We start from the raw sequence: 26,366 nt of genomic DNA on the forward strand, positions 1-26,366 counted from the left end.
GACTGTGGGAGGAAACCGGAGCACCCGGAGGAAACCCACGCAGACACTGGGAGAACGTGCAGACTCCACACAGACAGTGACCCAAAGGCCGGAATCGAACCCGGGTCCCTAGCGCTGTGAGGCAGCAGTGCTAACCACTGTGCCACCATGCCAGCACCTGCCCTCTTCCCGTCCTCGTCGGCTGCGCTCAGCCTTTCCCTGAGTGTCTTTCACGCAGGATGGCCATTAATTGGCAGGCTAGCCTAATATCGCAGGAACAGTGCGATCTCACACCGGAGTGGGTTTCACATCCGCTCCCACCCATATCCACTTTGGGCACGCCCGTAACATAAAATTCAGATCACGGTCACCTGAATCCGCACGTTAATCCCAATTTCCCCCTCCTCTCGCACCCATATCTCAGTCTGAGCAAAGCGCAAACATGATGATGGCAGAGATCACACAAACCAAGGTTGTATTCCCTGGGATCTAGAAAATGAAGGGATTATATCATCAAGTTTTTTTTTAATTTTAGAGTACCCAATTCATTTTTTCCAATTAAGGAGCAATTTAGCGTGGCCAACCCACCTAGCTTGCACATTTTTGGGTTGTGGGGGCAAAACCCAGGCAAACATGGGGAGAATGTGCAAACTCCACACGGGCAGTGACCCAGAGCCAGGATTGAACCCGGGACCTCAGCGCCGTGAGGCCACAGTGCTAACCCACCACGCCACCGTGCTGCCCTTCATCAAAAGTTTAAGACATAAGAGGAACTTATGGTTGGTTAGAAAGAAAGAGACCATTTCTGCTGGTTGAGGTGTCAAAGATTAGGGTACAGAGTCCAAATATTGGAGCCAGGCCTTCTAGGAATGTAATTGGAAACATTAGTTCACACAATGTGTGATAGAAGTTCAGAACTCCCTTCTGCAAATGACAGTTGATGCTAGCTCAATTGTTAATTTTAAACCTGAGGCTGATTTTAGCTGTTAAATAATATGGATCAAAGGCAGGTATTTGCAATTTGGTCACATATGAGCCACAATTCTACTGAATGCAGGAAGGTGCTTGAGGAGGTAAATGGTCAATTCCTGTTCCAATGTCCCTGGAACCCAGACAGGATGCTGTCTGCAGTTGTGGACTGAGAGCTATTCTCTCTATTTCATTCATTCATCTTGTTTCTCTACAGTTTTTAAATATTTCATAATCCTTTGCAGTATTGTTCCCTCACAAATAATAGCGGAGACCCTCTCTTTTCCTTTCAATGAATTTGGAAGAATCAGAACCTACGAATCAGGGTCCTAGCCAAGGCCCTGTGATTATATCTGAGGAAGCTGTAGAAAACTGCCATGCCAGCACCACCAGAGGAAGCCAGATCTAAGACCATAAAAAAACAAACTGAAGTCAGCTTAAAGTCACGGACTGAGGTGCGTTAAACAGGCGATGAACGTTTTCATTTAATTTCTTCTGAAGGTGTGTGAATTGGCAGTAAGACTGGCCTTTAATGACCCATCTCTCGTCACAATACAACTGCGTGGATTGCTAGGCTGTTAAGAGTTAAGCGCACGTTGTGGAACTGGAGTCACATAAAGACGAGACAGGGCTACGCTGCCAGGTTTCCGTCCCTAAAGGGCACTAGTGAAGCAAGGTAAGGAGTTTATGACAATCCAATAGTTTCATGGTCGCTTTTATTGATGACAACTTCTTAATCCCACAGTATTGTACTGGTGAAGGTGTCATGGTGAATTTGAACGCATGTTCTAATTGGGTTTATCAGCGCAGTAACATAACCATGGCACTGCCCCTTCTGTGCCTGTTTATTTGTATTCACTGATTGGCATTATTTCAGTCAGGAGAAGAAATGAATGAGCAAGTGAGTGGCATGGTGGCACAGGATTAGCATTGCGGCCTCACAATGCCAGGGACCCGGATTCAATCCCGGCTTTGGGTGACTGTGTGGAGTTTGCACATTCTCCCCATGTCTGCGTGGGTTTCCTCTGGGTGCTCCGGCTTCCTCCGTCAAGTCCAACGATGTGCAGGCTAGGTGGATTGGGCATGCTAAATTGCCCCTTCGTGTCCAAAATGGTTAGGTGTGGTTACTAGGTTACGAGGTTAGGGTGGAGGTGTGGGCTTAAGTAGGGTACTCTTTATAAGGGCCGGTGCAGACTCGATGGGCCAAATGGCCACCTTCTGCACTGCAAATTCTATGATCTATGATCTATAATATATGATCGGGTTCAAATCCCACCATGGCAGATGGCGGAACTTGAATTCAATAAATATCCTGAATTAAAATGATTGCTTTGCGTAAAACCCCATCTGGTTCACTGATGTCCCTTTAGGGGAGGAAATCTGCAGTCCTTACCCTGGCCTGGCCTACATGTGAGCCCCCCAATCCACAACAGTTTAGTTGACTCTTAAATGCCCTGAGTTGAAGGACAATTAGGCAATCAATGCTGGCCCAGCCAGCGATGCCCACATCCCAAAAATGAATTTTTAACAAGTGGAGCAGTTTTGTTTTATCCGGATGGGGGAAACAACAACTGTGTGGCTGATGTAAATCATAAATCATATGTTTAATAGCAATTGAGAGCGCAAAGCTGAAACCTTACTCATTCTTTCTGTATCAACCCTGATGATCATGGTGAGGTGAGGTAAAAAAAAAACAAGGATCTGATCAATCGAAACGCGAGGTGAGATTTCTGCCCCCAAAGTTTACCTCAATGATATCACACACCGTTGCGTCAAAAAAGGATTTCTTCCCTCGTGTTTCTGTGCTGATAGTACAAAATTAAAGTAAAAATACAGACAAATGGCAATCTGCACCATAAATCCTGTTGTTCCCGTATCATATGGCAACACAGACTGTCACAATACAATGTGTGGCAGCTGTTCCTTCCTGTAATTGTTGCAAATCTATGGTCTACCTGATGAGGTCCTATTCAGCAAAGAAGCCTTTGTCATTGGATTATTCGCTAATGAGGCCAAATTTATATACAGGGCGAGGAGTTTTGTTGTCCGAATGGGGAGACTGGTACAGTTCCTTGTGCAAAAACGGCGCTTTCTGTTCAGCAGCGCGCAGCTGATTTTAACACTGTCTAATGAACTTTTAAATTCTGATCTACGTGACCGCCAAGTCATACTCTTCCAGCGCTGATTTGCAGCAGCACAACAATAGCCACCTGCAGCGACGGGTTTTTTTTTTTAACAGAAAAAGCTTTCCTGCGGTGCAATACCGAGGGGTTGCTGCACTGTCGGAGGCGCCGTCTGTCACCTCAGATGTCAATCCAAAGCCCCATCTGCCCCCTTTCGTGGGCATAAAAGATCCCGTGGCATTATTTCAAAAAAGTGCAGGGGAGTTCTCCCCGCTGGCCTGGTTTCCTCTCCACCAACAGCACCAAAAGTAGATTATCTGGTCATTAGCACAATGCCGTTGGTGCAACTTCACCGGGCACAAATTGGCTGGCCAGGTTTCCTATGTTACAATAGCGATTACACTTCGAAAGTGGCTGTGAAGCACTTTGGGACATCTAGAAATTGTGAAAGATGCTATAGAGATGCAAATTTTTCTTTACAGGAGCCGTATGGTGCTGTGCTGAACAGTTCAAAGTCCACTGGCACAACCTGTCCTGTTGGATTTGCAATGATTGGCTGCAACAGGACTAAATAGAGCGGGGTTGAAATGTACTTTGGTTGGTTGAAACTAAGTGCCGATGGAACCATTTGTGATAAAGATAATGCTGTTCAGTACTGCAAATAAAAATGTGCTCATGAGAAGCATAGAATCCCTACAGTGTAGAAAGAGGCCATTTGGCCCATTGAGTCTGCACAAAGCTGAATGAGCACTCTACCATCCACTCCCTCATCCACCCCACCCTATCCCCTTAACCTAACCTGTACATCCCTCCCTGGACAATTTAGCAAGTCTAACCCACCCAATCTGCACATCTTTGGAATGTGAGGGGAAACCGGAGCACCCGGAGGAAAGCCAGGCGGACACCGGGATAAAGTGCTAATTCCATATAGACAGATTCCGTTTACCCTCGGTCTTTCCGGTCCTGGCGCCAGCGCAAAGAAGTGGAAATGGCGATCAGGTATCCGATGGCAGTTGGCCTGCGCAAAGGTCACCCCGTAACCAAGAATGAGACCGCCCCAAGGCAGAGATCTGTTCCTTGGGGTCTGTGGTTTTGCTCCCTATGAAAGGCATGCAATGGAAATGCTGAAGGTCTCTAAAGACAAGCGTGCACTCAAATTCATCAAAAAGCGAATTGGCACTCACATCCGTGCAAAGAGGAAGAGGGAGGAACTCGGCAATGTGCTGGCAGCAATGAGAAAGGCAGCTGCGAAGAAAGATTAATCTGTACAAAGTTGCTACTATTAAAGTTATTTCAAAGTTTTTTTTTAAAAATCCACATAGACAGCCGTCCATTGACTCCCACTGGACCAACAGAAACTAGCCCTTCTCATTGGCCTATCAGAAACCAAAGACATCATCTCCCATGACAACAACTGTGATCACCTTTCCTTCCCTCACTCGACTATCTGCATCAAGTCCATCTTGATTCCAGTTGGACAACCAGAGACCAACCTGCCTTCTCACTGGATTAGCAGAGGCCTTACTCCACCCTTCCCACAAGCCCACAGGTCAGGCACATTCCTACTCTATATCAGCAGAACTCCAGTCTGCCTTCACCCTCCCTCCTTCAGCAGTGAGCAAGAATTGGCTTTTAATCAAATGCAAATGGGTGGGACAGCCCATTTTTGTAGCTGACCATTGCTGTGGAGTAAAACTGGTGGGCAAGCTGATTCAGTCAGTCTTATGCTAGGTTGCAGGATTAAAATTAACCATGAGATCTCAATTGGGCAGCATGGTGGCATAGTGCTTAGCACTGCTGCCTCACAGCGCCAGGGACCCGGATTCGATTCTGACCTTGGGTGACTGCCTGTGTGGAGTTTGCACTTTCTCCCTGTGTCTTCATGGGTTTCCTCCGGGTGCTCCGGTTTCCTCATGGGGCTACAGGATGCAATCTCTAATACTCTGTGGAGGAGGAATGAGGCTAGGCTACAGTTCTGAAGTTTTGCATTTCTTGACACAAATGCTCATCCCAAATTGAGTCCCCCATAATGTCAGAATCCTGTTGTATAAAAAAGACATGCATTTATATAACACCTTGTATGACCTCACATTGTCCCAAACCATCTTACAGCCAATTAGGTCTTTTTGAAGTGTAGTTACTGTTGTAATGTAGGAAACGTGGCTGTTAATTTGCAGACAGCTAGCTCCCATAAAAAGCAATTTGATAATGACTAGATGATCTGTTTTATTAATACCGGTTAATGCAAAATATTAACCAGGCACTGGGTAACTCCCACAGTCTTCTTCAAATTGGTCCCACGGGGTCTTTTATATCACCTGAAGAAACAGGCTGGGCCTCGGCTTAATACCTCATCTGAAAGGCAGTACCTCTGACAATGCAACACCCCTCAGAACTACATTGGAGGCTCAGCCCAGATTTTGTGCTCAAATCCCTGGAGTGGGAGCAGATCTCCTCGTCCCACACCTGCAGGAACGCTGTGCTTATTTTAGGAACCCTGTGTTAATCCAATCATTGATGTGAAAACATGATTGAGAATGAATGTCAAGCCTTCTACCTATTCGACCAGATCCAAAAAGAAGATAAATGATTGTTTTTTAAAATAAATCTAGAGTACTCAATTATTTTATTTATTTATTTTTTGTCCAATTAAGGGGCAATTTAGCGTGGCAAATCCACCTATCCTGCACATCATTTGGGTTGTGGGGGCAAAACCATCACAGACACGGGGAGAATGTACAAATTCCACACGGACAGTGCTCCAGGGCCAGGATTTGAACCTGGGTCCTCAGTGCCGTAGGCAGCAATGCAAGATAAATGATTGTTGAGCCTTAGACGCCAATGTTACAGACTAGATGTGTACCAACTTAAATTAGACATAAGTACCACCCCCACAAGTTTTAGACGCGTAAGGCCTGTTTGCATCTTACTCTGTTTTCAAAGCAGCTCTCTTATTATAAGCCAAACTAACGCAAGATTGGAAAGTTGAGGCGCTTTTATAAACAAGCAGTTTAAAAATCAGGATTTGAGGTTAGATATTTAGAACTGAGACGAGGAAACATTTCTTCACTGAGAGTGTTGTGAGTCTTTGGAATTCTCTGCCCCAGAGGGGTGCTGATGCTCAGATGTTCAGTATATTCAAGACTGAGATCAATAGATGTTAGGGTTCACTAAGTGAATTCAAGGATACGGGATAGTGCAGGAAAGTGGAGTTGGTGTAATAATTCAGCCACACTTTTATTGAAAGGAGGAGCAGACTTGAAGAGCCATATGGCCAATTCCTGCTCCTATTTATTTTCACTTATTGTTTCAAAGGGATGTGGGCGTCGCTGGCTAATCCAACATTTATTGCCTATCCCTAATTGCCCTTGGGAAGGTGGTGATGAGCTGCCTTATCGAACCTCTACAGTACATGTGATGTAGGTTCACTCATAGTGCTGTTACGTTTGGAGTTCTAGGATTTTGACCCAGTGACAGTGAAGGAATGGTGATATAGTTCAAAGTCCAGTTGTGGGGTGACTTGGAGGGGAACATGCAATTGATGGTTTCCCTGCCACCTGCCACCTTTGCCCTTCTAGTGGCAGAAGTCATGGGCTTTGAACGGGCTGTCGAAGGATCCTTGGTGAGCTGTTGCAGTGCATCTTGGAGATGGTACACACTGTTGCCACAGCGCATCGGTAGGGGAGGGAGTGGATGTTGGAGGTGGTGGGTGAAGGCCCAATCAAGTGGCCTGCTTTGTCCGGGATGGTGTTGGGCTCCTTTAGTGTTGATGGTCGGCACTTATCCAGGCAAGTGGAGCGTATTCCATCACACTCCTGACTTCTGCTTTGCATTCCTTATATTACAGGAATTCAAAATGGGCTCATATTCCTTCAGCGTTTACAATTATTATGAGAGACAGCAAATTTCCCTCTTAGCGTCTGTGCTGAGCTGGCTAATCTCAGCAGGGGTGTGAGGGGGAATTTAGTTGGGGGGACATCAATGACCTCAGAACTTTTACTTATGAGGGATTAGACAGGGTGGATAGTCAGAGACTATAGAGGACTCAATTACTAGAAGGCATAGGTTTAAGGTGCAAGGGGCAAGGTTTAGAGGAGATGTACGAGGCAAGTACAGAGGGTAGTGGATGCCTGGAACTTGCTGCCGGAGGGGGTGATGGAAGCAGTGTCGATAGTGACGTTTAAGGGGCATTTTGACAAATACATGAATAGGATGGGAATGGAGGGATACGGACGCCGGAAGTGTAGAAGATTTTAGTTTAGACGGGCAGCATGGTCGGCAGAGGTTGGAGGGCCGAAGGGCCTGTTCCTGTGCTGTACTTTTCTTTGTTCTTTGTTCTTTGTTCTTAAAGGCAGGGAGAAAGTGGCCAAAGTTGGCTGCCTCAAGCCCGACTTCAAGGAAAAATGTAAGTGTAAGAAAAACTACTGCCAACTGGATCTCGGCTTCCCAAAACATTTGAAGGATGTCTCTCATAAATAGGTATGGTTTACAAATCAATATATCTTGAGGTGAAATGGATGGATAAGCCTAATTAAAGTAGAAAGCCATAGATGAGTGCATAAACTGGCTTGAGCTGGGTGGCAGAGTGGCACAGTGGTTAGCACTGCTGCCTCACGGCATCAACGACCCGGGTTCGATTCCGGCCCCGGGTAACTGTCCATGTGAGTTTGCACATTCTCCCCGTGTCTGCATGGGTCTCACCCCACAACACAAAGATGTGCAGGGTAGGTGGTATGGCCACACTAAATTGCCCCTTAATTGGAAAAAATAATTGGGTACGCAAAATTTTATTTTTAAAAAAAAAGCAAACTGTCAATTGGCCATGCACTCGAATGGCCAGACATGCACCCTGATGTAGCTTTGAATTCAGTTGCATATTAAAGAACAAATTTATAATGAAAGTTTTAAACCGCCAGTAACAGGTTGAAGCTTTCTACTGTCACTTCAGTACAGATTTCTGCGCCACAGAATGCATTAAACCTGTTTACACATCACCCGTTCTTGAGGCCACGTGTTTAAAATCAGCAATTTCAAAGAAATAAAATCAAAGTGGATTTGCATATGTGTCTGACAAAAAGGTGGGACATTATCTATTATGGGTTGCAAGCTGATCCTTTATTGAACCGACAACTGAAACCTGATATTCCAGATTGATAAGAATGTAAAAACATCTCTTTATGCAGCTTCTTGACCTGTGACTACCTGAAAAGCAATCTTTTATTCACCACCCTCCTGCTGTAAAGGGTTGGTGCGACTAATGGAAATCTCACTCTGCTCGCTCCTTGTATTATACACCAAGGAATCATCCGTGCCGGGGATCTCTGAGCTCACAGAACAAGCAAGATGCAGTTAAAACATCCACCAAATCTAATTCCTCAGCCTCTCCAAATTCTTCCTTAATTTGAACATTATCTGATTTTTTTTAATGCCGCATAAATATTTAGTTCTCTTCTACAAGGTACTATTCTTGTTTAACTGACTAAAGATAGACAGATCTGCTGCATTTTTGACATAACAATGCAAGTGACCTTTGACAAACTTGTTTGTCATGGTTTATTTTGTCCAATTATGGAAATAAATAGAATAATTTTAACCAAGTGCTGTGCCCTTTCCTTCAAAACAAAATGCCCCCCCCCCAGAAACTGCTGTACAAATGGGAGAAAGGTCACATACAAAGGCATCAGAAACTGCATTCCAACTCCAAATTTAGTTGGTAGTATGAAATGCATGTTCAGACAAAGCCCATTAAGTTCAGCATATGCAGCAAAGTGATATTTAATCTCTTTATAGGAATACTTGTATCCTACTGAATACCGACAGACATGAGGGAGTAATTTTGACTTTGGGAAACCCATTTTACATCTTCCACGCTTTTGGTTTCCATTGAAGCCGGTCATATGGATGTAAATTTGGTTGGCAACTCGCTATCCTACCTTTTACACTCTCAAGAACTACCCCAGGGATCATGTATTAGAATAGGTTCACATGTGAAGCTGTACACGATACATGTGATAGGGGCTCACTTTGTACTGAGTTTAGGGCCAAAATACATAGTGCATTGATCCACCACCCACTCTTGATTATCAGAGCTGGAGTGGTCATTTGTGTAATATCTGGGCGAGAAGGCTACCTCCGATTGACACCTTCACCCCTTGAATCATCGGCACTAAAAGTGCAAAGCTTACACCCAAGAGAAATCTCATTTAAATTGTTTGTGTCAGAAATAAGGATGAAATATTTTATTGATATGGTCCAACGGTGTGCAGATTAGGTGGATTAGCCATGCTTATTTGCCCCTTAGTGTCCAAAAGGTTAGGTGGGGTTACTGGGTTATGAGGGTAGGGTGGAGGTTGGGCTCTTTCCAAGAGGTGGTGCAGACCTGTTGGGCTGAATGGCCTCCTTCTGCACTGTAGGGATTCTATGATTGAAATATATATTTTATGTATATATCTATATGTCAAATGTAAATGGACTGCAGTGTAGATTAGTATATTTTGTAAAGCAGAAAAGGTATACAGAAAAAATTGGTAAGTTATGGAGGACAACTGCTTCATTTTATACCTGTTCTGAGAATGTGAATGGTTGTGTTTTTTGGTTATCCTTGGTTGCACTAAGACAGTTGTACTTTTGAAGCGCAGTTGGGTGGTTTACTTCAGAGGGCACAAAGGACAGTCCCATAACATTGACTGTGAGCCAAATCAAGTAAGTGTGGCAGTCTCTGAAGGACAGTCGTGAACATGTTGGGTTTTTACAACAGCTCAAAAGTAGTCATTGTTGTCCGGGGGGGGGGTTGGTGCACAGAGTTCCGCTCTATGCGGATGACCTGCTTCTGTATGTATCGGACCCAATAGAGGGGATGGAAGAAATCATGAGGATTCTAGGGGAATTTGGCCGGTTTTCGGGGTATAAGCTAAATATGGGGAAAAGTGAGATGTTTGCGGTCCAAGCGAGGGGACAGGAGAGACGATTGGGGGAGCTGCCATTTAGATTAGTAGTGGGAAGCTTTAGGTACCTAGGCATTCAAGTGGCACGGGAATGGGGCCGGCTGCATAAATTAAATCTGGCCCGACTAGTAGACCAAATGAAGGACGATTTTCGGAGATGGGACTCACTTCCGTGTCACTGGCTGGGAGAGTGCAGACGGTGAAGATGAAGGTCCAACCGTGATTCTTGTTTGTATTTCAGTGTCTCCCCATCTTTATTCCACGGTCCTTTTTTAAACGGGTCAACAAAGTGATCACTGGCTTTGTTTGGGCAGACAAGACCCCGCGTGTAAGGAAGGTAATGCTTGAACGGAGTCAGGGAGAGGGCGGGCTGGTGCTGTCAAATTTTAGTAACTATTACTGGGTGGCGAATATAGCCATGATCAGGAAGTGGGTGGTGTGGGAGGGATTGGCATGGGAGCATATGGAGGCGGCTTCATGCAAGGGCACCAGTCTGGGGGCGTTGGTAACTGCGCCTCTGCCGTTCCCGCTGGCATGGCACTCCACCAGCCCCGTGGTGGTGGTGGCCCTGAAAGCCTGGGGGCAATGGAGGAGACATGTGGGAGCAGAGGGAGCATCGGTCTGGTCCCCAATCTGCAATAATCACCGGTTTGCCCCGGGAAGTATGGATGGGGGGTTCCGGATATGGCGGAGAGCAGGGATTGAGAGGATGGGGGATATGTTTATAGAGGGGAGCTTTCCGAGTATGAGGGCGCTGGAGGAGATGTTTGGGTTGGCGAGGGGAAACAAATTCAGGTACCTGCAGGTGCGGGACTTCCTACGTAATGTCATGTGAGAGTACCTTTAAGAAATGGGTGTTTAGAAATGGGTGTGTATATAAATATCTGTAGTGAGAGAATCTTTAAGAAATGGGTGTTTACTACTGCAGTGATGTCAGAGAGTGGGTGGAGCTGGGCTGTCTGTCAGCTGTTTACTTTCGTTTTAGGCTGTTTGCTGCAGGGTGTGTTTTAGTTTCGTTTTAAGAGCTGGGTAGCTGCAGTCACAGCCAGAAGGTGTATGAATCTCTCTCTGTAATCTAAAGACTGTAAATCGATCCTCGTGATTTAAAACTAATAACAGTAGTAACTTTAACCTGATGTGCTTCTGGTAAAAGGTGTTTTAAGTCGTATGGATGTTAAAAGGAAAGCTTAAAGGATTACTTAGTGTTGTATTCTTTGGGGGTTGTATTTGAATTAATGGTTGCTAAGATGTTCACTATATGTTTTAAAAAGGTTAACTTGAGTTCATAGAATCAACATTGTTTTGTTTTAAAAAAATACTTTTCCATTTCTGCTGTACCACAGCTGTAGAGTGGGCCGTGTGCTCCCCATACCACAACCTATTAAAAGTTGTGGGTCAGGTGAACTCCATGATACACTTTGGGGGTCTCTAAACCCTGGCCCATAACAAATTGGGGGCTTGAGGGGGATAAAAGTCTATCTATTGGATTGGCTTAGTGAACTTAAAGACAGTGAGGGGTGAGCAGATTGAGGTTGTTTTTCAGGTGTGGTATTTTAGTTTAAGTGGGGAGTGTGTTGTGGACAATGGCTCTTTCAGAGGCTCTGACGTTTTAGGGGGTGGAGACGGTCACACGCAGTACCTTACGGACATAGACTAAAAGCAGGCTGTTAGATTTGGCAAAAACATTGCAGTTAACATTACCTGACAAAATGCGAAAGGTGAGGTAATTTTGGTGGTGGCTAAGCATTTTAAGTTGCCTGAGATACAGTCTGAGTCATTAGAAACGGCAAAGATGGGCAGCACGGTGGTGCAGTGGGTTAGCCTTGCAGCCTCACGGCGTCGAGGTCCCAGGTTCGATCCCGGCTCTGGGTCACTGTCCGTATGGGATTTGCACAATCTCCCCATGTTTGCGTGGGTTTCGCCCCCACAACACAAAAATGTGCAGGCTAGGTGGATTGGCCACACTAAATTGCCCCTTAATTGGGGGAAAAAATGAATTGGGTACACTAAATTTATTTATTTTTTAAAAAAAATTTAAATGGCAAACATCCAGTTGCAGATTAAGCAATTTGAACATAAAAAAGAATTAAAGCAGCTTGAATATGCAATGAGAGAAAAAGAAGGAGAAAGGGAGATACAGGTCAGGGGAAAAGAAAAGGAGAGAGAAGAAAGAAACAAAGAAAGAGATAGAGAGGAAAAGGAAAGAAATAGAGGAGAAAGGGAAAAAGAAAGAGAGTTTGAACTTCAGAAAATGGCTATGACACATAACAGTCAGTTAAAACTGGCAGACGTAAAGGAAAACGTACAGTTGGAGGATAGTGATGAGGATAGTGAGAAAGAGCGTCATAGTCGAAGGGTTGGTGGGGATCTATTTAAATATGTCCAAGCATTGCCAAGGTTTGACGAGAAGGAGGTGGAAGCCTTTTTCATTTCATTTGAGAAGGTAGCTAAACAAATGAAATGGCCACAGGACATGTGGGTATTACTGATTCAAACAAAGCTGGTAGGTAGGGCTAGTGAAGTGTTTGCATCACTACCGGAGGAGGTATCTGGGACGTATGAGGAGGTGAACAAATCCATCTTAGGTGCATACGAACTAGTGCCTGAAGCCTACAAAGGTTTAGAAATTTAAGGAAAGAATTTGGTCAAACATACATGGAGTTTGAAAGTCTCAAACAGAGTAATTTTGATTGGTGGATAAGGGCTTTGAAAATAGACCAAACGTATGAAGCTCTCAGAGAAATTATGCTTTTGGAGGAGTTTAAAAATTAAATTCCTGATGTAGTGAGAACTCATGTGGAAGAGCAGAGGGTTAAAACTGCGAGGTTAGCAACAGAAATGGCAGATGGTTATGAATTAGTTCATAAATCAAAGCTTGGTTTCCGACATCAGTTTCAGCCTGTGTGGGATAGAAACTGGGGACATGAGAAATACTCAAGTGGTAAAAGTAAAGGTGATCTGATGGGAGATAATAAGGAGAGTGTACCTCAGATTAAAAAAGAAATCCAGGAGGGTGGAAGAGACATGAAAAGTTTCAAATGTTTTCACTGTAATAAACTAGGCCATGTAAAGTCACAGTGTTGGTGGTTGAAGAAAAGCACTGGGAAGGCTGATGTGGTAAAACAGGATAAGACAGTGGGGTTTGTTAAAGTGGCAAAGGAAAGCCCAAGTGAAGCAAAGGAGGTGCAAAATATTGTACAGCCTGATCAAAAGGTGATTGATAAGAAGGTGCCAGATCGTTTTAAAGAATTTACTTGTGTGGGTAAAATTTACTCATGTGTATCAGGAGGAGCAGGTAAAGAAGTCACAATTTTAAGAGATACGGGAGCTAGTCAATTGTTAATGGTAAGAGATGAGGAGTTATGTAGTTTGGGAAGAATGTTGCCAGAAAAGGTGGTAATATGTGGAATTCAGGGTGAGAGTAGTGAACCATTATATAAGGTAAGGTTGGTAAGTCCAGTGAAGAGTGGTGAAGTGGTAGTAGGAGTAATAGAGAAACTATCTTGTCCAGGAATACAGTTTATCTTGGGTAATGATACAGCTGAATCGCAGGTGGGAGTGATGCCTACTGTGGTTGATAAGCCAGTGGAAAATCAGACAACTGAAGTGTTGAAGGACAAATATCCTGGAATTTTTCCAGATTGTGTAATAACAAGGTCGCAAAGTCAGAGGATAAGCCAAGAGAATAAATCAAAGATTGAAGATAAAGGTGAAGTGCAATTATCAGAAACGATTTTTGATCAGATGGTTGATAAAGAACAAGAACAGGTGGAGGATGAGGCGGATATTTTTAGTTCAGGTAAATTGGCGGAGTTACAACAGAAAGATGTAGAAATAAAATGGATGCATCAGAAAGCATACACGGAGGAGGAATCTGCATGCATACCAGAGTGTTATTACCGTAAAAGTGATGTCTTGATGAGAAAATGGAGACCTTTACATATGCAGGCGGATGAAAAGTGGGCAGAAGTTCATCAAGCAGTATTGCCAGTAAGGTATAGAAAGGAGGTGTTGCGAGTTGCACATGAGGTACCAGTGGGAGGTCATTTGGGAATAAGGAAAACTCAAGCTAAAATACAAAAACATTTTTATTGGCCTGGACTACATAAAGATGCAGTTAAATTTTGTCAATCATGTCACACATGTCAAGTGATAGGGGAACTTCAAGCAGTGATAAAACCAGCGCCCTTAATACCCATTCCAGCATTTGAGGAACCTTTTACAAGCGACCTAATTGATTGCGCAGGAATGCTTCCTAAAACGAAAAATGGGAATCAATATCTTTTGACAATAAGAGATGTGTCTACTAGGTTTCCAGAGGCCATTCCAGTATGTAATATTACAGCTAAAAAGATTGTGGAGGAGTTACTTAAATTCTTTACTAGATATGGACTACCCACAGAAATAAAATCGGATCAAGGATCAAATTTTACCTCAAGGTTATTCAAAGAAATTATGGATAGCTTAGGAATAAAACAATTTAAATCAACTGCGTACCATCCAGAATCGCAGGGAGCATTAGAAAGGTGGTATCAGACATTAAAGACAATGTTGAGGGTTTATCGTCACGATTATCCAGAGGATTGGGATAAAGGAATTCCATTCGTACTGTTTGCAATTAGGGATGCACCTAATGAGTCAACCAAATTTAGTCCTTTTGAACTAATTTTTGGTCATGAGGTAAGAGGACCACTTAAATTGATTAAGGAAAAATTGGTGAGTGAGAAATCGGAAATTACATTATTGGATTACGTGTCAAATTTTATGGAACGATTAAATAGAGCAGGTGAATTGGCGAGACAACATTTAAAATTTGCACAAAATGTGATGAAATGAGTCGCGGACAAGAAATCCAAAGTTTGTAGTTTTGCCAGTGGAGATAAAGTTTTAGTGTTGTTACCAGTGGTAGGGGAACCTTTAAAAGCAAGGTTTTGTGGACCTTATCAGATTGAAAAGAAATTAAGTGAGGTGAATTATGTGGTAAAAACACCAGCTAGAAGGAAGACTCACCGAGTGTGTCATGTGAATATGCTTAAAAGGTATTATGAAAGGGAAGGAGAGAAAAAGGAGAAGGTTTTAATGATTCTAACTCAAAGTGACGAACTAAATTCAGATGACTGTGAATTTGACAGACCTCAAATTAAATTGGAAAATGAGGATGTTCTTAAAAATTGGGATGAATTGTTGAGTTACCTTCCAGAGGAAAAACAGACTGACCTGAAAGAGTTATTGATATCACATGGGCAAGTTTGTGGAGATAAATTGGGAAGTACTAAAATCGCTATACATGATGTAGATGTGGGAAATGCTGTTCCAATCAAACAACATCCATACAGACTTAACCATTTAAAATTGGCAGAGGTTAACAAAGAGATTGAGAGTATGCTTAAAAATGACATAATTGAAGTGGGTTGCAGCCAATGGAGCTCACCCATAGTGATGGTACCAAAACCAGACGGTACCGAACGGTTGTGTGTGGAGTATAGAAAGGGTTAATGCAGTTACAAGAACGGACTCTTATCCTATCCCACGTTTGGAGGATTGCATTGAGAAAATGGGACAATCAGCTTTTATTTCCATACTGGATTAACTTAAAGGTACCTTTATCCGAAAGGGCGAAGGAGATTTCAGCTTTTGTGATTCCAGATGGTATATACCAAATCAAAGTTATGGCATTTGGCATGAACAACGCCCCAGCCACATTTCAACAATTACCTATCAAAGTTGTTTCCGGATTGCCCAATTGTGCGGTATACATTGACAATCTGGTAATTTTCAGCCAGACATGGACAGAACATTTGAAACATCTGATGGAGTTATTCAATCGACTTCAGGAGGCAGGTTTGGTGATAAACCTAGCCAAAAGTGAATTTGGAAAAGCCTAAGTCACTTTCCTTGGCCATACAATCGGACAGGGTTGAATGGTCACACGGGATGTGAAACCAACAGTTATTGAGCAGTTTTCAATACCTTCGAGTCAAAGGGAAATAATGCGATTTCTTGGCATGAGTGGATTTGATCGAACATTTGTGCAAAAGTTTTGTGGCGTGATTGCTCCACTCATAGACTTGCTGAAGAAACGTCGAACATTTCAATGGACAGCGGACTTTCAACAGGCATTTGACTAACTGAAAGCTGTGATAACCAATGCTCCTGTGTTGGAGAATTGCAAGAGACTCTGTGATCAGATTGAACTAAAGTATCTGACTTTAAAGAGAAATGCTGAAGTGTAGAGAAATGGACGGATCATGCAGAGACCTTCTTGCTCAATGAGACTGTCAATCAAGACAAATTTCAGTTGCAGGAAGAAGAACAAAAATGGACTATATTATTATACGTGTTTGCGTGTGTTGTGTTTTTTTAACAAAAAAATATATTTACTGTGTGCATTTCTTAAAGGATAGTGAAAAGGTGAAAAATGAAATCATCTTGAAGTTGATGGTTTATTTTTTTATCTTGGGGGGAGGTGTCATGTGAGAGTACCTTTGAGAAATAGGTGTTTAGAAATGGGTGTGTATATAAATATCTGTAGTGAGAGTACCTTTAAGAAATGGGTGTTTACTACCACAGTGATGTCAGGGAGTGGATGGAGCTGGGCTGTCTGTCAGTTTTTTTACTTTCGTTTTAGGCTGTTTGCTGCAGGGTGTGTTTTAGTTTCGTTTTCAGAGCTGGATAGTGGCAGTCACAGCCAGAAGGTGTATGAATCTCGCTCTGTAATCTAAAGACTGTAAATCAATCCTGGTGATTTAAAACTAACAACAGTAGTGACTTTAACCTGATGTGCTTCTGGTAAAAGGTGTTTTAAGTCGTATGGATGTTAAAAGGAAAGCTTAAAGGATTACTTAGTGTTGTATTCTTTGGGGGTTGTATTTGAATTAATGGTTGCTAAGATGTTCCCTGTATGTTTTAAAAAGGTTAACTTGAGTTCATAGAATAAACATTGTTTTGCTTTAAAAAATACTTTTCCGTTTCTGCTGTACCACACCTGTAGAGTGGGCCGTGTGCTCCCCATACCACAACCTATTAAAAGTTGTGGGTCAGGTGAACTCCATGATACACTGTGGGTGTCTCTAAACCCTGGCCCATAACAGTAAACAGGTGGCAACCTTCCCGCTCCTACCGCGAAGGAGGATTCAGGACAGTGTAGTTTCCAGAGGGTGGGTAGGAGAAGGGAGTGTCTCTGACATTTACAAGGATCTTATGGGGTCAGAGGAGACGCAGACCGAGGAGCTGAAGCGCAAGTGGGAGGAGGAGCTGGGAGGAGAGGTAGAGGATGGTCTATGGGCAGACGCGTTGAGTAGAGTCAATGCTTCTGCAACATGTGCCAGGCTCAGCCTGATACAATTCCAGGTGGTTCATCGGGCTCACATGACAGTGGCCCGGATGAGCAAATTCTTTGGGGTGGAAGACAGATGTGCAAAATGTGCAGGAGGACCAGCGAATCATGTCCACATGTTCATGACATGTCCGAAGCTTCGGGGATTTTGGCAGGGGTTTGCAGATGTCATTCCGCGGTGTTAAAAACAAGGGTGGCACTGAGTCCAGAGGAGGCGATTTTCAGGGTGTCAGAAGACCCGGGAATCCAGAAGGAGAAAGAGTCAGACTTTCTAGCCTTTGCTTCCCTTGTAGCCCAGAGACGGATACTATTAGCTTGGAGGGACTCAAAGCCCCTGAAGTCGGAGACCTGGCAATCGGACATGGGGAACTTTCTCTGTTTGGAGAAAATCAAGTTCGCCTTGAGAGGGTCATGGTTAGGGTTCGCCCGGAGGTGGCAACCATTCATCGACTTCTTCGCGGAAAATTAATCGTCAGCAGAAGGGGGGGGGGGATTTAGTTTAGCTTAGAGTGGGGTGTTAATAAAGGTGGGACCTGTAAGGATGGGAGACGGCTTTTGCACTGTGTTTATAGTTTCATGTACATTGTTTATTTTGTTGTTGTTGCAATACCAAAAATACCTCCATAAAATGTTTATTGAAAAAAATGTTGTCATTGTTTCTCTTGAATTATTGTTGAATTCCATTGTGATACTAGGCCTGGTGTGATTGAGCTCCTGACCCCTGGATTATTACTCTAGTCCGATAACTATTTCACAACAAATCTGGAGTATTTACAATCTTTTAAAAAAAATGTTTTATTGGCGTTTCATTATTCACATCAGTGTAAATGGAAAATAATGGGAAAACCATAGTAATAAAGCAACAGAAAAAAAAGAAATACGCCAACATGACAATAAATAACAGAAAGTGAAAAATACGTGAAATGAGCTAGCAAGCTAAGACACAAATACCAATTTAAATACCACAGCACAGAAGTAACCGGTTGTCTATTTGTATTGCATTGATTGGCTTCAGTGCCAATGTAGGCAGATGGCTATATTCTCTGAGCCCACTTTCATTTATTGTGTTTCTTGGGCCTACCCACAATTTACATGTTGTCCGTGTCTTCCGTGAGTAGTTACAATCTTACGAACAATCTTACAAAGTCATTCTCAGGATGTTGGCTTTACTGCCAAGGCCAACAACTATTGTCCATTCCCTGATAGCCCTGAATGACACCAGCTTTTTAATATCCTGATTTAAAACTGTACTAAATTCTCAAAGTATCGGGATTTATTCGGCCAGTACAATAACCCACACAGCCAGAAACTGTGGAACACTGTAAATGAGTTTCTTTTTAAAAATAAATTTAGAGTATCCAATTCATTATTTTTCCAATTTAGGGGCAATTTAGCATAGCCAATCCACTTACCCTGCACATCTTTGGGTTGTGGGGGCGAAACCCATGCAAACATGGGGAGAATGTGCAAACTCCACACGGACAGTGACCCAGAGCCGGGATCGAACCTGGGACCTCAGCGCGTGAGGCAGCAATGCTAACCACTACGCCACTGTGCTGCCCCCGTAAATCAGTTTCAATGACCTCCATACGCAAACTAAGGTTAGGTTTCTGTCCTTAACATCCCTCTGCCAGCACTGAGCTTTGCACGCGAGGAGCACACTTCGGAATCTTTGTTGATTTTATTTTCACGTTACGTGCCGCAGTTTTTCATTCATTCACTTTAATGGATGGAAAGTAAGGGGGGGGGGGGGGTGAATTGGAGTATACCCAAAGTGGGCACAATCTACTGGGATTTGAAGCACTCTGCTTCATTGATAATGGTGAATATTTTCTGTGCCATTGGATAGACTCTCTCTCGCTCCCTCTCACACACACAGACCCAGAAACTGATGGCCATTCGAATTACCCCTGCCACCTGGGTTGTAGGCTATGGACTGAACCATGGATCCTCAGCTTCTGTGTTATTTGGAGCTTTTACTCCAAAAAAACCCACAAAGAGCTTTACCCTTGGCATGATTTTGGAACAATATGTATTCGTTTTTTTTATCGGCCTCTCTCATGAGATAACATGGCTGTTTTGGGGTTGGATGGGATGGGAGGGGTAGTTTGGAAAGGACATTATGTTCCAGGCACCATGAGCGTGAGGCAGATTTCATGTACCAGCTGGTCTTTCTGCCCATCAGTTATGTGTGTTCAAAGGCAGCACGGTGGCTGAGTGGGTTAGCCTTGTTGCCTCGCGGCGCCGAGGTCCCAGGTTCAATCCCAGCTCTGGGTCATTATCTGTGTGGAGTTTGCACATTCTCCCCGTTTTGCGTGGGTTTCGTCCTCACAACCCAAAGATATGCAGGTTAGGTGGATTGGCCACACTAAATTGCCCTTTAATTGGAAAAAATGAATTGGGTACTCTAAATTTTTTTTTAATGTGTTCGTAACAATGCATTCCTCATCCCCTGGGGCTTTGACTCCTTGATGGGGTTGTGACCTCATGGGGGTAGGTTAAGGGTGGGGTGAGGGCACACTTCAGTCAACCACAGGTGTGTGTGTGAGTGTCCCAGGAAGATAGGAATAAAAGATGCAGATTCTTACAAATAAAAGTGTCCATGCTTCAGGACAACTGCTGTTGGCTAATGCTGTCCATCTTGTTTATTAATGACTGATCAAATCCTTAAAGATGGCACTCTATAGCTCAAGGAAGAGAACACAACATTGAATAATCAGAATAATTAAGGAAATAAAACTTCACAGCAGTCAGAAAACAGTACAGATGTAGGATGCAGTCTGCTTCCCCTCAACAGTTGAAATAAGCGATCGAGAGCATTACACGGATTTCTTAAATATGCCAATATACGGGCAGCGTGGTGGCGCAGTGGGTTAGCCCTGCTGCTTCACGGCACTGGGGTCCCTGGTTCGATCCCGACTCTGGGCCACTGTCTGTGTGGAGTTTACACATTCTCCCCGTGTTTGTGTGGGTTTTGCCCCCACAACCCAAAGATGTGCAGGGTAGATGGATTAGCCACACTAAATTGCCCTTAATTGGAAAAAATGAATTGGGTATGCTAAATTTATTTTTTCAAATGCCAATATACATGGACGGTCGCCTCTGTCTTTTATCTTTCTCACATACATAAGAGCAAATATTTCTCCAACTTTTGTGCATTATTAAATATATACAATATGCCTGGGTTCAGTCGTGTTGTGGTTTTGTAACTGGACTAATAATCCAGACAACAGAAATTGAAATCCCATCAACAGCTTGAGAATTTGAACTCCAGTTTCGTTGGTATCAGCAAAAATGACCACAAAGCTGCTGCATTATGAATCCAACTGGTTCATTCACACCCTTTAAAAAGGAAGGAAACCTGAAAACTGAGCAATTTACTCAGTTGAATCACATCTTTATCTGCAGGGCAAGGACAGGGCTCAGCACCACCTTCTCGGGGGCAACTAGTGATGGACATTAAATGCTGACCTTACCAGCAACATTCGCAACCAAAGAAGGAATCACTTTTCAAAAATCAATTAGTTAACTGGAAAATTGGCAGCATCAAGAATCAGAGGCACTGCCCTCCGGTCAAGTCAGGGCCCTGGCTGAGGGAACTCGTGAAATTTCCCCCAACTCTGTTCATCTAATCTTAACAGGTCGCAGGAGGATGTGGCTGCCTTGAAAAACATTTGGCACATGTATTTTCCACATAGCTTTTATTTACTGTGCAGGAATGATGGATAAACACAGCAATGAAATGAAGCCTAGAGTTCCTGGATTTGGATCACACACCGCTAGTGATTTTAACAATCAGTTAATTCATTCTCAGGATATGGGTATATGCTGGCAAGGCCAGCAGTTATTGGTCACCTTCAGTTGCTCTTGAGATGGTGGTGGTGGGGAGCCTCCTTTCAACTAAGTGGTGTGCTAGGCCACTTTGGAGGGCAGTTAAGAGTCAACGACGTTGGTACAGAATTGGAGTCACATATAGGCCAGATCAGATGAGGACGGAGGATTTCTTTCGCTGAAGGACATGAGTGAACGAGTTGGGGTTTTCTGACACCAATGGGACACATTTCCTAACACCAGCTTTTTGTCAGATATTGTTTTAACTGAATCCAAGTCACGCGATAGAGTTTGAGCTCCCAGATTATTAGTCCAGGATCGCTAATAATAATGATCTTTGTTAGTGTCACAAGTAGGCTTACATTAACACTGCAATGAAGTTACTGTGAAAATCCCCTAGTTGCCACATTCCGGCGCCTGTTCTGGTACATGGAGGGAGAATTCAGAATGTCCAAATTACCTAACAGCACGTCTTTCGGGATTTGTGGGAGGAAACCGGAGCACTCGGAGGAAACCCACACAGACACGGAAAGAATGTGCAGACTCCGCAAAGGCATAGATCCAAGCCAGAAATCGAACCCAGGTCCCTGGTGCTGTGAAGCAAACGTGCTAACCACTGTGCTACCGTGCCACCCATGATGTCATAACATTATTGCAATGCTACTCTCCAGAAGCAGTGAGATTTTGTGACGCTAGCAGCAGGTCCATCTGACTCTATACGAATACAAAAGGTAGCAACTCAATAACTAACCAAAACCCCAAAATGGCAGTAATGAAATTACAGTTCACAGCTGATTTGAACACTGCCTGTCTGGCAGAAATAGTGTGGGCAGGTGGTTAAAATAGTCCTGACCAACTAGCTGAGAATTAAAATCTCAGTTCCAGTGTCTTCAACATTTACCTTCCCTCCTTCAGAAAAGTCTAAACAGCTCCAGAGCTGATTCCGATTCTTTTGATGTGGAAAAAAAATGAAAGCGTTTGCATTCACGCAGCACCTTCCATGATCTCAGAACATCCTAAAGAGCTTTGACTCTTAACTGCCCTTCGAAGTGGTCTAGCAAGCCCACTGACATGTTCTTAAGAGTGACTCGGGGTGGTTAAATAGTAGAGGTCAATACTGTCGCATTCTTATGCATTCCCACCTGCCAGCATCTTTTTTTAAAATGAATTTAGAGTACCCAATTAATTTTTTCCAATTAATGGGCAATTTAGTGTGGACAATCCACCTAGCCTGCACATTTTGTTTTTGGGTAGTGGGGGCGAAACTCACGCAAACACGGGGAGAATGTGCAAACAGCACACGGACAGTGACCCAGAATCGAACCTGGGACCTCAGCGCCTTGAGGCAGCAATGCTAACCATTGTGCCACCGTGCTGCCCCTGCCAGCATCTTTATGGTGCAAGCAAGCAGCAATCTCATGAATACATTAGATTCAGAGTAATACAAACTAATTATGACCCTGCCAGCATTTAACCAATTATCCCACCGTTAACTGGACGGAATAACAGATCCCGGGCCAGAGGAGGCAGAGAGACTTAAGTAACGTCTAACTTTCATTAGTTTCCTTGTAAGGCAGAATGGGCCTCCAGGAGCCACGTGGAATCATTGGGCCTCCCACCATCCCCAGTCTCCCTGTTCCTGATCCAGCATATTACTGATCCATTCCTAACCACGTACCCGAGTAGCCGATGGCTGCTCCACCGGCTCCCCTCTGGTGCCACTCTGCTGTCGGAATTCCTCCCACTCCCACTGGCTGCTCCCTGGAAGACTCAAGCAGGAGTTAAAATTTCCCGGGCCTCGCGCTGAGAATTAAAATCTCAGTTCCAGTGTCTTCAACATTTACCTTCCTTCCTTCAGAAAAGTCTAAACTGCTCCAGAGCTGATTCCGATTCTTTTGATATGTAAAAAAAATGAAAGCGTTTGCATTCACGCAGTACCTTTCATGATCTCAGAACATCCTAAAGAGCTTTGCACATCTTTTGAAGTGTGGTCACTGTTATAATGCAGAAAATATGGCAGTCAATCTATGCACAGCAAGCTCCCACAAACAGCAGTGAAATAAATGGCCAGATAGTCTATTTCCAGGTGTCTATTCAGGGCTATATATTGGCCAGGACACTGCGGAGAACTCTCCAGCTCTTCTTCAAAATAGTGCCAATGGCTCTATGTCCACTTGAGGGTAGACAGGCCTCGATTTAACATCTCATCTGAAAGATAGCACCCGTGTCAGCACAGCACTCCTTCAATACTGTACTGAAGCATCTTTGGTCTTTGGTGCTGGGCACGAACCAACAACTCAATGGCGAGCGCGCTCTTGCAGGTGGAAAATAGGGCAGTGCAGTGGTTAGCATTGCGGCCTCACAGCACCAAGGTCACAGGTTCAATCCCGGCTCTGGGTCGCTATCTGTGTGGTGTTTGCACATTCTCCCCGTGTTTGCGTGGGTGCGCCCCCACAACCCAAAGATGTGCAGGCTAGGGGGACTGGCCATGCTAAACTGTCCCTTAATTGGAAAAACTGAATTGGGTTCTCTAAATTAAAAAATAAATAAAGGTGGGAAATAATGGTGACTGCAACTCAGTCAGGAAATGGCTGGATCAACCTCTGATGGAATTTATTATCTAACGTGCCACGATTAGGTCAATGGATAATGTACCTTCCGCCTTCCAGATTATTTTCATAGCTAGCCGAGTTAAACAATTCAGCAGTAGACTGCCTTAAACCAGTATACACAAAAGTTATTTTCCACATTTTTGAGCAGGTATCGATAAGTTCCCATCCTTTTCTATGTAATAGGTTAGGAGTGAGTATTTTTCAGCTTTTGTACATTTAAGCGTCTCATTAAATTTTTCTCCCTGGTGACAAGGATTGGAAATATATATTTCTATCCAAAACAAATCCACTCTGAAACCTGTTTAAGGGCATTATTGGCATTTTTAGGAAGGTTACTGCAGATTCCATTCCTTGTATTTCACTTGTTTTGCACTTTGCCCTAATGTTGGTAGAAGCACCACGAAGACGAATTTCATCAGCAGAGATCATCCATCATGCCACTCTCTGGTGCTCCGAATACTGGGTAAATACAACGTACTGAAACATGTCCCTTTAAAGTTGCCTTTACACCTCTGATCCTGAATGAATGTTGCCTCTCATGATTTACATTTGTGTGTGCTCCCATACACCAATATTACCAGCCCAATGGATGCGCTGACCACTTTCTTATCATAAACCTGTCAAAAATGCGAGGCATTTAGACTAATCTGAAGTCAATCACTCCCTCTCTCCATTGCATAGCAGAAGTCTAGAACCCTAGCGAGGGAGCTTTACTGTGTAGCTTGCTTGGAAGTAACAGATGACTTTGGGCATGTGATTCGCAAGGCTCTCTAGCAGAGCGGGGAAGGGTGTTTGGGTCTGTTGTTGGCTAATTGATAGAGATTGATTGCCATGATTAGTCAACCCAATTATCGTGCTGTGTAACTACCAAGATTGTAAAAGGTTAACTAAATTTTTTTTACCTTCTGCCGATTCTTCTGCTCCTATTTGTTAACTGAATGATGGACACATATTGTTCGATTGCAGCATTTGCCTCGCTGTCAAATGGAATGATTGACATTGTAATTAGAGTCCCATAGAATGAAAAGCACTAGTCCAAATTAGACACTCACTGGAAGACGTGAATTTGCCCCCATAATAGGTATGAAGTTTGGGGACCAAAAACCCCACAAGGTGGTCGGAGGTCTGAGTAGCCAGATTCAGCTTCAGGTCCCAGGTAAACGCTGCTGCCAAATGTTGGATGCCAAAAAAAACTTTGCAGTTCACCGGTAACCTGCGGTTGGGGATGGGGGATTGGGAGGAAATAGGCTTCCACTCACATTGAGTCATCTGGCAGGACAAGTATGATTGGGTTTGTGGAGGGAGGGGCTTCAAGGGTGGTGGAGTGCGCCTGAGTTTATTTGTGGGAGGAGGCAGAGGGTCCTGCTTCACCTGAGGCCACAAAAAAAAAACAGAAAACGTCTTGGACCTTTCTGATACATAGAAAATAGAAGGAGGAATAGGCAATTTGACCCCTCGAGTCTGTTCCACCATTCAATAAAAGGAAAGTTGCCATTGTCTCACTTTTCACTTTGAGGGGGAGAGCTGTCTGCTGGTGATTTAACCTGAGGGGCACAGGTGAGAGGCAAAGTTGAGAAGATGGGGCCTTCATGAATAACCTCATCTGGTTCAGGAATTAAACCCATGCTGGGTCTTCACTCTGCATCACGAACCAGCTGTCTGGTCAATTGAGCTAATTAATATTTTTTTTCTTTTTTTCCAATTAAGGGGCAATTTAGTGTGGCCAATCCACCTACCCTGCACATCTTTGGGTTGTGGGTGTGAGACCCACGCAGACACGGGAAGAATGTGCAAACTGCACACGGACAGTGACACGGGGCCGGGATTGAACCCTAATCCTCAGTGCCCTGAGGCAGCAAGTGCTATCCACTGCACCACTGTGCCACCCTAAGCTAACTAATATCATCATGGCTGATGCTCTATCTCTGCGCCATACTCCAGCACTCTTCCCATACCTTGTGGGGCAGCACGGTAGCACAAGTGATTAGCACTGTGGCTTCACAGTGCCAGGGTCCCAGGTTCGATTCCCTGCTAGGTCACTGTCTGTGCGGAGTCTGCACGTTCTCCCCGTGTCTGTGTGGGTTTCCTCCAGGTGCTCTGGTATCCTCCCACAGTCCAAAGATGTGCAGGTTAGGTGGATTGGCCATGATAAATTGCCCTTAGTGACCAATAGAGGTGAGGAGGGGTTTTTGGGTTATGGGGTTAGGGTGGAAGTGAGGGTTTAGGTGCAGACTCGATGGGCCAAATGGCCTCCTTCTGCACTGTATGTTCTATGCTCTATATTGTTCTACCTCTTGATGCCTTTAGAGTCTGGGAATCTATTTCCTTTTGAATATATTCAGTGACTTGGCCTTTTGGGGTGGATAATTCCACAGGTCCGCCATCTTCTGAATGAAGAGATTTCTCTTCATCTCAGTCCTAAATAGTCTACCCCATATCCTGAGACAGTGACCCTTAGTTTTAGACCTCCACAGGCAGAGGAAACAACATCTCTGCATTCGATCTGTCCAGCACTGCTAGAAATTTATATGTTTCAATGAAAGTCCCCTTCATTCTTTGTGGGCTCTTAATG

General features: G+C 43.9%; 1 protein-coding gene and 1 pseudogene across 4 annotated transcripts in view; one reads left to right on the forward strand and one right to left on the reverse strand.

Annotated features, from left to right (window-relative positions):
- sox5 (SRY-box transcription factor 5) overlaps window positions 1–26,366 on the reverse strand; it is a 516,307-nt gene that overhangs the window by 445,749 nt on the left and 44,192 nt on the right. For 2 of the 4 annotated variants that reach the window (XM_072471809.1, XM_072471815.1), the window contains one exon: window positions 24,697–24,771. The exons of the other annotated variants lie outside the window; for them this stretch is intronic. In XM_072471809.1, coding sequence (XP_072327910.1) covers window positions 24,697–24,771 — 75 coding nt within the window. The remainder of the gene's footprint in view (window positions 1–24,696; window positions 24,772–26,366) is intronic. 4 annotated transcript variants of the gene reach the window in all.
- LOC140387713 (large ribosomal subunit protein eL36-like) lies at window positions 4,011–4,364 on the forward strand (annotated as a pseudogene).

Source organism: Scyliorhinus torazame, chromosome 13 (assembly GCF_047496885.1).
Source record: "Scyliorhinus torazame isolate Kashiwa2021f chromosome 13, sScyTor2.1, whole genome shotgun sequence".
In the NCBI taxonomy this organism is placed as follows: domain Eukaryota; kingdom Metazoa; phylum Chordata; class Chondrichthyes; order Carcharhiniformes; family Scyliorhinidae; genus Scyliorhinus; species Scyliorhinus torazame.